General features: G+C 34.8%; 1 protein-coding gene across 6 annotated transcripts in view; it reads right to left on the reverse strand.

Annotated features, from left to right (window-relative positions):
* Positions 1 to 10,000, reverse strand: part of LOC125029454 (glycoprotein-N-acetylgalactosamine 3-beta-galactosyltransferase 1-like) — a 62,767-nt gene that overhangs the window by 41,368 nt on the left and 11,399 nt on the right. For 2 of the 6 annotated variants that reach the window (XM_047619340.1, XM_047619341.1), the window contains exons 2-3: positions 6,909 to 6,974; positions 2,911 to 3,037 (exon numbers count right to left, since the gene is read on the reverse strand). In XM_047619340.1, the coding sequence (XP_047475296.1) occupies positions 2,911 to 3,029 (119 nt within the window). In that variant the 5' untranslated portion in view covers positions 3,030 to 3,037; positions 6,909 to 6,974. Of the gene's footprint in view, positions 1 to 2,910; positions 3,038 to 5,677; positions 6,240 to 6,908; positions 6,975 to 8,616; positions 8,636 to 8,791; positions 8,811 to 9,628; positions 9,781 to 10,000 lie in introns of those variants that run through there. The other 4 variants (XM_047619338.1, XM_047619342.1, XM_047619343.1 and 1 more) reach the window with 4 other exon arrangements.

The following is a 10,000-nucleotide window of genomic DNA, read 5'->3' on the forward strand; positions in this document are numbered from 1 at the left end:
GAAACAAAACAAAGCACCCGCACAACAAGACATCAAATCAATGACAGAGAAACTGGAGTAAAATATAATCTCCGTGATTATTAAAACTTTTCAGCATATTAACTGAAAGTATATAGTAAATGTGACAAAAAAAATAGCTCTAAAGTTGATATCCAAACTTTTTTTTTTTCTTTTGGTATAGCTGCTTGTATCAAAGAAAATTTGCAGATAAATATTATATACATTACATATTCTAGTTTCATTCACTTTTCCACTAAATGCTGGGTAAACATTGGCATAAATCTGAATAACAAGACGAGTAAAAGAAAGTATTCCGTTTTATTTTTAAAATTATGTAAAGTCTATTACTTTTGTTAACTTTTATACACTCGTATACCCTGTCCATGGAATGAGGCAATAGGAACTTACACACACCTCTTTCTATTTTATAACCCTAAAAGGAGGTTGATGTTCAGGAACATTCATTATAGCAAAAGGTAGTTAATGCCATTCAGTTATGGCGCATGCCCTCAACCAGCAGTCATTTGCCAGCCTACACTGCAAAGGCTTAAGGCAGAGCATAACCTTCACCTTAATCATCATCCTAGCATTAGTGCAAGAACTATCTTCATTATTGTCTTATCATTATATTAACCCGATGCTGCCTGGGATGGCACATAAGAACATGCTGTGCCCATTGTGATTTTAGTCAGATGGCTCTACAAGTCACACAGTAAGCTCAAGTACTTTGTCACAAAGGAATCAATTACTTGTACTACCTATCTCACCTGTTTACCATCTTTTGTCTCAATTTGTTATTAGCAACATTAATAACATTAAATTAATCACAATGTCTACAATAAAAATAACAGCATCAATAATGATGGCAATAGCAAAAAATATATTTTTCACAAAAACTTAGGCAAATGTGGTATCAAGTGAGGTCTACTACCTGACTCGATAGTGGCTGAGCACTTGTGGAGCCATCTATTTGTAGAGACATTTCACAAGAAAACTAAAGTGAACACTACATCTTCCCAACTGCAGTAGGTTAGCCTAATACTGCTGGCTACTTATAGTTTTGTCTTGTGAATTTTGTGTACGCATAGATGGGTCTACCAGCATTTAGTCACCAAACAGGCAATTAACAGGCCAAAGTGACCCCACCTGCCCCCCCCCCACCCCCAAAAAAAAAGAGTAAATAACAGAAATAAAATGCCACAAAGGCAAAATGACATCCTGGCATCAATGGGTTAATTAATTATCCTCATTAATTCATTCTCAGTAGCATTATCATTCTCTTCATAATCATTCTTCATGATCAGCTCCCCCATGCAGATGTTAAATTGGAGAGTGACCTGTCCGTTTGAGGTTACGATTAATGTCTGCTTATCAAGGTGTAAATAATTAGTTAGTATTTGTTGTAGTTAGCATAAATATTTCTGCTACTCCATCTTGCCTATTTCATATCACAAATCTGTATATTTCATATCATAAATCTATGTGCATTAGAAAAAGCTGATATATACATCTAGAATAGCACAACAACTAGTTTCTTTTCAAGCAATTTATATACATAGTTCTCTCATTATCATAACAATTATTCACACTATCATACACCAGAATAACAGAAACAGGAAAATCCTACTGGATCCTTTGCATCAAAGTGGCCTTAAGAAAATTGTATTTATATGAACCATTCAGTTGTATGGGCAAGAAATCATCAAAGAGTTGCAGACACGTAAGAGACAACACTTTTTCATACTAAAATTAGAAAGGGGTGAACCGGTATCAAATATATAAGAATTAAATCTAAAAAAAATATGTATTTCTACATATAAATACATATTGTATTAATTTTCATATTATGCTTCAACACCTATTTTTGGATATTTATCAAATTCAGCAGCATGTAACTATGTGAAAAAATAAGAACAGTTCATATATAGTGTTAACAATAGCAAACAGTGGGATGCTCTTCAAAGAAACTACTTTTACTTTGACTAAATAACTATTACTACCACTACCATACAAATGAGAGATAGAAACAACAATGAGATCTACAATATTTCTGGTTTGGTTACACTATATTTACATGACATGATTTCAACTGCATTAGCTATTGGGCACCACTCAAATGTGCGGGAGAGAGAAATCGTGAGACGTGAAAAGAAAGGAGAAACCACTCTTACGTAGGAGTGAGATGAGCAGGCAATGACTTTGGATGCAAAAAGAGACAATATGTGATACAGGACTATATCAATTTATACCATCACAGTCCATAAGAAGGTTTTGAACCTATCTTCAACAACTGAAATAAATAATTTCATTTTTTCCTTCTGTAAGCACACCCGCTCATCTCAACTACATGAGTTGATTTGGTGTCAGAGATATAATACTATTAAATATACAATACAATATTACATTAATTCAAATCAACAGTCACTCTAAAACAGAAGATTTTCACCAATCTCTTACAAAGGAAAGAAATACATGCATTTTTATTTCCTTCTTCAAAAAGAACACCATGCAAACTTGTATGTTTAAAAGCATAAAATATTATATAAAATATCAAAAACAGTAAAACATCAAAAGAGAATCAATATATCTTCCACCAGATACAGATCCCAAACCACCTTGTATGGATGTAATAGAGAGCAGACCAAACAGTTTATGAAATATTTTATCTGAGATAAGGTTTTTCCACTTCTTTGTTCTATGATGATAAATGTAACTCACAAGATTATCAGTACAGCAGACTAATTCTAACAACTCTTGTTGTATTTCATGTTATATTGGTGTCTTGTACCTAAAAAACCTTTAGCTAACAAGGAGACTATTAGCCCTCATCTGAATAGAATTCAGCATTAAAAGTCTGATCTATCTGTTTGATTTGCTCTCCTGGGTAACCGCCACCAGTTAGTGCTTTACCTAATGCCCTCTATGTAGCGAGGGTGCAGAGTTACAGTGGTGTTTAAGAGATAGAAGGAGAAGAAACCGCAGAACATTCCAGTCCCCAGGGTTAGAATGAAGCTGCGGCTTATGACCATTGTGACTCCTGCAAAAAGAATGGGTGTTTATTATTCACTAGGTGCTAAAAATGACTGCTGTGATGGAACACCTTAAGACTAAAGAAAAATGAGTAAAGCATATGAAGCCACAGAACTCAGGGACTGTCTACACATTTTTTTCAATGTTTTGAATTTATTTCTTCTGAAATAATGAAGGTCATAAAGGTCAGTCAACAGAAAAAAAAAGAAACTCACCAAAAAATTCTTTCTCACTTTCATGGAAAAAAATAGTTTTTTTTTTAAGTGGATCTGACAAGTGCTCATGAAACAAGTTCCACCTTCTGCTCTCTAAAATTACCTGGATGTCTGCTATGAAGTTTTTCATTCATCCTTTGTAGTGTAATTTTTTGTCATTTTTCTAAAAAATACAGCTGTAGAATGAATTTCTATCACAAAGTAACGTTAGTCACTTGTCCTTTTTTACTAATCAATTTATCTATTTATTTTTCAAATCTTACTAATGAAATTATTTTTCATTTTTAAAAATCTATCTCATAATTTTTTTGTTTATCTTGCATTCATATTTTTTTTCTTTTCTTTCTTTTTTGTATAAAATATACAAAATGATAACATCCTAACTTTGATTCACATTTTCTCTCTTTTTTTCCTTTTCTTCTTGATACAAATTTGTTTAAAATATGAACTTAGCATTACATTTTTCTTCTTTTTCTCATTTATTTTAGTTTGTCCCCTATGAGGTACCCCTAATCCATTCCATAAATAATCTTGTAAGCATTAATACTGGTCAAAATAAGGTAAATGATAATAGCTACTTTATTTACACCTTTGGCTACTGCTAGCAAGAGATCATCCAGTGTGTGTGCTAACAAGCAAAAATAAAACAAGCAAACTAAATAAGTATATTTAGCTACATGAACTCTACTTGTACATATTTAGCCATAAATATATTTTCAAAAACATTTTAGAGAATGAAAATTACACATATATACAACTTATTCTATGATATCAAAGTACAGATATAATAAGAATAAGAATAATAACCAAATGAATAAATAAACTTGGTAGTAATAAACTTTTTTTTATTTTTCCATTTTGTTTTTGACATGAAAATTATATCAGAAAATAAATCTTTCAAATTATATAAAGAAGTACCATTCCATTCACACAGTTTATGCAAATGGCCCTTCCAAAGTAAAAGGAAATTTTATAATTTTTGCTTCATTTTGTAAAAACTTTATATTGACTGTTTTATCACTCTCTCCAGACTACCCCTTGTATAATCATTGAATTAGGAGTACTGTGATTAGGACCCCAATTGTTCCTAGTACACAGGAGGTAATGGTCTACCTGTACATCAAGGTCCCTCACAACATGTATATTTACCTAAATTCAGGCATTAGGTGTCCTTGAGTCGCTCATAGGCCTGGTCCACATGACCACTCACATACATTAACCCATTGGATCTGGTTGCTTCTCTGCCTCCACATGGCCCAAAACCCAGATTACACTGAGAGGGCACTTTGGAAGGGGATCTTGCATTACTTCCACTGGCAAACGAGTCTGGACTGTACCATCCATGAGCCATGACCGGAAGAGTGCCGACTCCATGGCATATAGCATATATGACAAATACTGAACATGGAAAATGGAGAGAGAGAGAAAAAACAAAACAAAAAAAACTAATGCTTAACCCTACAATGACAGCACCAGAAAATTTCTGTGGGTCACTCATTCTAGTGACTTCTGGCAACTGACTTACCTTTTGACTGGATAGTTCACTGCGTATAACAGAACTTTCTGCTCAACTTGCTTAAGCAAGTTATGGCATCTACAGCTGTACCAGTCATGATGAGATATTTTTCATGATGGCTATAGGTGTGCCCAGTTATAAGAGGTTAACCCAGTGCTGCCAGAGAAAATGAATAAAAAATGGGGAAAATGCTGTGCTCATTTTTTATATTTCTTTTGTGAAATGTCTTTGCACATAGATAGCTCTGCTAGTGCTTAGCCACAAAGGAGTCAATTAGAAGACCTCGAGACCGAACCTGATTTGAATTGGCAGGAAAAATGTATTTTTTACTAGTGCTATGAATAAAATTACTATAATGTTATAACATTAGTAAAAGCAAAATAAAATAACGTAAAATATTTTCGTAAATCAAAGAAAAGGGAAAACAGGCGAGACAGGCAGTCCTTGTAATTGGCTCATCGGTGACTTAGTACAAGTGTAGCCATCAATGGGTAAAAACAATCAAACAAGTAAACTCACAGTAGGCAGTGGCATACACATACACATCATTCCCTTCAGCATTGGGTTAAAAAAAATAACAACATAGGCAAAGGGGAGGCAAGGAGTCTAGACACAGCACAGGAGTGTTCACGTGTGTTAGGACATATAAGCCTAGTGGCCAGATTTTGGTCCATGTATGGGCAGCGAGGCACTCCGTTCCAATGAGTTAAGTGTGTGACTGACTGAATCAAAAACACTATACTATCAAGTTTCCACTGTAAATCAATAACCAACAAGCTTGTGTTTAACAGCAAATGAAAGAAAAGGAATAAGTAACATTAATATTTAAGAAGTTTCACATGTTTTCTACAGTTAAACTAAACAAATTAGTTTTGAACTTGATTTCACATACATCACTACTTTGAAGAGGACTTACGTCTTAATCCCCTCCATATTGCCTTAAACATGATGTTTAAACCACAAATGTATCACAATCCCCATCCAACAGGTGTTTCAATACAAGAACTTGAGCACACAGCATCACAGTGGGAACTCTACCAGATGTGAGATTTTATCACTGCCAGCTTACATTTTGTCACTTTGCATCCTTCTGTCCTGTCTTTTTGAACTCAATTGGAACTGATGAATAAATGCAAAGAGTACCCAATTAAACTAATAATTTCCAATATGCATTAATGAATATTAGCTAGAGAACTGACTGGATCCTACAAAATTTTTACAATAATTTAGTGTAAGTGGTATCTTTCCTTATCATGGAACAGGTTATCTATATGTAACTGTTGGAAGCTCATCTTAAAACACAATTGTGTTCTCCTAATTAAACAATGCTATTCAATACTTTTCCTGAATAACCTGTTCGTAATTTCTACATAAGTAGGTAGATGAATAAAAGAAGAAAAAAAAAAAATACTACTAACAGTAGCCCCAAAACTAATTTCCATTAGAACCTACTGCTAATACTTTGAGTGTATTTCAAACCATAAACAGTACTGCTGAGAGAGAGAAAGAGAGAGAGAGAGAGAGAGAGAGAGAGAGAGAGAGAGAGAGAGAGAGAGAGAGAGAGAGAGAGAGAGAGAGAGAGAGAGAGAGAGAGAGAGAGCACATAGAAGTGCATTGTATTGATAAAACAATTTTTCTGAAGTTGTAAAACCTGTCTGATAACAAATTTATTCATCAGTATTTCTGGGTGTATAGTTGCAAAATCAAACCACTTTCATTAACCTAGCAAGTAATAAACTAGGCTTTAAAATTTTTAATTAACAAAATCTGTATGTGCTCTAGAAGATTTAAATACAAACAAAGATTCCACACTGCCAGCAATAAATTAGCAGTCTGAAATATTTACTTCCTAGAAACTATTTACTATTTTTTCCCCTGTACCAGTATTTACAATCAAATTCACAGACTCTGCGCACAGTCCTGGACATGAATACATATTTATGATTTTATCTATGAGACACACATTTTAGACATAACCTTCTTTTTTAAACACCTGGATGTGCTGTCCAAAATTTTAGGTATCTGTAGTAGTGGCAAATTTCTACTAGAATCTATGCCACAAAAACTTACATCCCCAATAACGATATATACTCTATAACAAGATAACCTACTTGGAAAGACTTTTAAACACTGGTTCTGGTACTTACTGTTTTGTGAATTGTGTTGCTCAGCTGCTCCTTCCAGACCAGAGTAGCCAAAGGAGTATTTGTTACCTTGAAAAAGAGGAAGAAAAACATAAATTAACATTATATCACTGTTTGTAAACATCTGACAGATTGGCCAAACACTATAACATTACTGTTCCCCATGTCTACCTGATCCCTATTAAACAAATTCACTGACAAAAAAAAAAAGCCTGAAAAAAAAAAAAAAATCATATTCTAAAATATTTTAAGGCTTCATTTTTTTTTTTTTTTTAATTTGTACAGTCACATCACAGCCTATATGTGGTAATCCAGAAGTGCATTGTAAAAGAACCTTAAAAAGGATACCATGCAATTTCAGATGGGATTCACATCATCTGAATTTAATATATAACCCCTTGATTAAGAGCTACATTAGTGCTAACTGATTATATGATAATGCTAGTTCTCTTAAAATATTTAGAGTTTCCGTGAGAATTAATTTCACCTTACATCCACTTATCATAGCACTTAACCCAATGCCGCCAGGGAAAATGAAAAAAGAAAATGGGGAAAATGCTGTACCTATTTTCTATATTTTTTGTGAAATGTCTGTCCATAGATGGCTCTGCTAGTGCTTAGCCACAAAAGAGTCAATTAGTAGACCTTGTGACCTTCCCTGCTTTGAATTGGCGGGAAAAACGTATTTTTTACTTGTGCTATGAATATCAATGGTGTTATTTTTATCATAAACATTATAATTATTATAATGTTTTTTAACATTAGTAACAGCAAAATAAGATAACGTAAAATATTTCGTAAATCAAAGAAAAGGGTGAACCGGCGAGACAGGCAGTACTTGTAACAGGCTCATTGGTGACTTAGTACAAGTGTAGCCATCTATGTGGAAAAACAATCAAACAAGTACTCACAGTGGGCAAAGAACGTGCCTACACGTCGTACCCGTCGGCAATATGCAACCCATATTACAATTATAAAAATAACACTTTCTCTGTTATCTATTCAAATGCTGTTTATGACAAACACAAATATCCTATCAAAATCTCTCATATAAATTCATCTTGGATAGGTAAATCAATTATCATCTGTAGCATTTCCATGTTCAATGCAACATCATCTACATTTCATTATATATGTACCATATTTTCAAAGTATTTTGCTACTACTAAGCAAAGCTTCAGGTCTATAGGAAACTAACAGAAATGATAATAGTACGACCAGACTTTTACATGACCTCAAGAAACACATTTACTATCCATACTAAACAAACATTAAAGTGAAGAATCATACACTGATAGTCTGCTCCCATGTCATATCATAGCAAAAAATGTGCAGCTGTAACACACTGTAGCAATAAGAAATGGGGCTTGTCCTTTTCATCAAACCTCTTCAATCTATATAGAAGTTATTACACTAAAAATCATATTTCACAGCATTCTGTGAACCAGCAACATCCATGTATTTCTCTAAATCACAACAGCCATGATGCTAAATAAAGCTACCTTGGTGCCACTAGCAGTGTCCCTTTCTAGGAGCGTGAGGTAGCATGTAATTCTAGTGCTGTATGGCATATTTGTCCAGCCACACCATAGATTTTCTCTCACATTTCCCCTCCACACACCTTACTATTATGTATCACAGAGTTATCTCCTAGTATTGTATTTTTTCATCTGTAAGATGTAACTTTTCTTAGCTTAGTAAATTGACATACCTCTAGTATCCAAAAAAGTTGCCTTAACTAGTATGTTTTTAACTTTACAGCCTTAAAATCTCTCTGTATACTGCCCAAGCTCCCCAAAACAAGATGATACCAACTACTGCATGATACAACAGACCATGTCACTAACTCACACTAAACTGAATTTTAACTTTGGAATTAGATTTACATTTATTATAGTTTAGTTGAAAATGTCACCACTTTTTCATGTACATTTCAAAGTTCAACTGATCAAACATACATTGACTTCAGGTGACTGTTATCATCATAACTGATAACTTATCAGATCAGCGTGCATCTACCAACTTTCGTTAACACTTACAAAAGGCTATAAAATCAATTCCCTCCTTTGGGGCTAATTGAGTCTCAAACCATCTCTTATTCAGAAACATATAAGTATGTTCAATGTGCAATCCATGCTTTTCTTAAAATTATATATAAAAAAGAGAGTAATTTGGCAACACTGCCCTTGATCCTGATAAAGAGCTCAGAGGGGGAATAATAAAAATAAAGACACAGTGCCCTAATGCACATCTCTTAGTCACCAAATGCACCTAATAAAATAATTCTATGAATTGTTACAGTAAAATTAGGCAGAAATCATGTGCTCATAGAATTATTTGAATCAACACCTGGAGCTCTCAACAAGCTGTGGTGACAGCGATTCAAGTCTGTATAGTGGTACTACTTCTGATCACTTGATGTAAATATTATAAGTGCCTCTCCCTCTCCACTCCAAGAGGACAGAATGTGGATGCTCCAACCAGTCATGAATTCCCTCAATGACTTGTTCCGGTAAACCTTCATGCTAGGGCAGGACATCACCACAGACAAGTCATTATGGAAGTTCTGTGGGCGGATCAAACTGAAGGCCTACAAGCTTTGTGCCAGTACCAGCACGGCTACAGGGTACACCTCTTGCTTCAAGGCGTACACCGGGCAGGACTGTGGCAACATGCCCTTGTTCACAAAAGCGGTGGTGCACTTGATGGATTTGGTGGCTTACTTGCGGTAGGGAGAGCCTGGCTGAACAGGACGCTCATGCCTGAGGATATCAGTATCAGGAGGAAGGGTGATGTTGATTACTGCAAAAGCAAGATAGGGATGCTGCCATGGAAGGCAGCAGCACTGTCACCATGCCATCAACAGTCCATACTAGCTGCAATGGATGGGGATAAGCTGTTGGTGGTAAGATTACAACATCAGCATGAAGGCTGTTGATGTTGGTGATCAGTTGGCTAGTTACAATCCAACGACTCGCCACTCTAAGGTCTGGTATAGGAAGGTCTTCTTTTTCCTCTATGACATGGCCATTGTCAATACCTGGGCTGTCTATTATGCCCTGGGATCGGAGGAATCTCGGAAGGCCTTCCGAGAT

The sequence above is a fragment of the Penaeus chinensis genome, chromosome 10, assembly GCF_019202785.1.
Source record: "Penaeus chinensis breed Huanghai No. 1 chromosome 10, ASM1920278v2, whole genome shotgun sequence".
NCBI classification, from domain to species: Eukaryota; Metazoa; Arthropoda; class Malacostraca; order Decapoda; family Penaeidae; genus Penaeus; species Penaeus chinensis.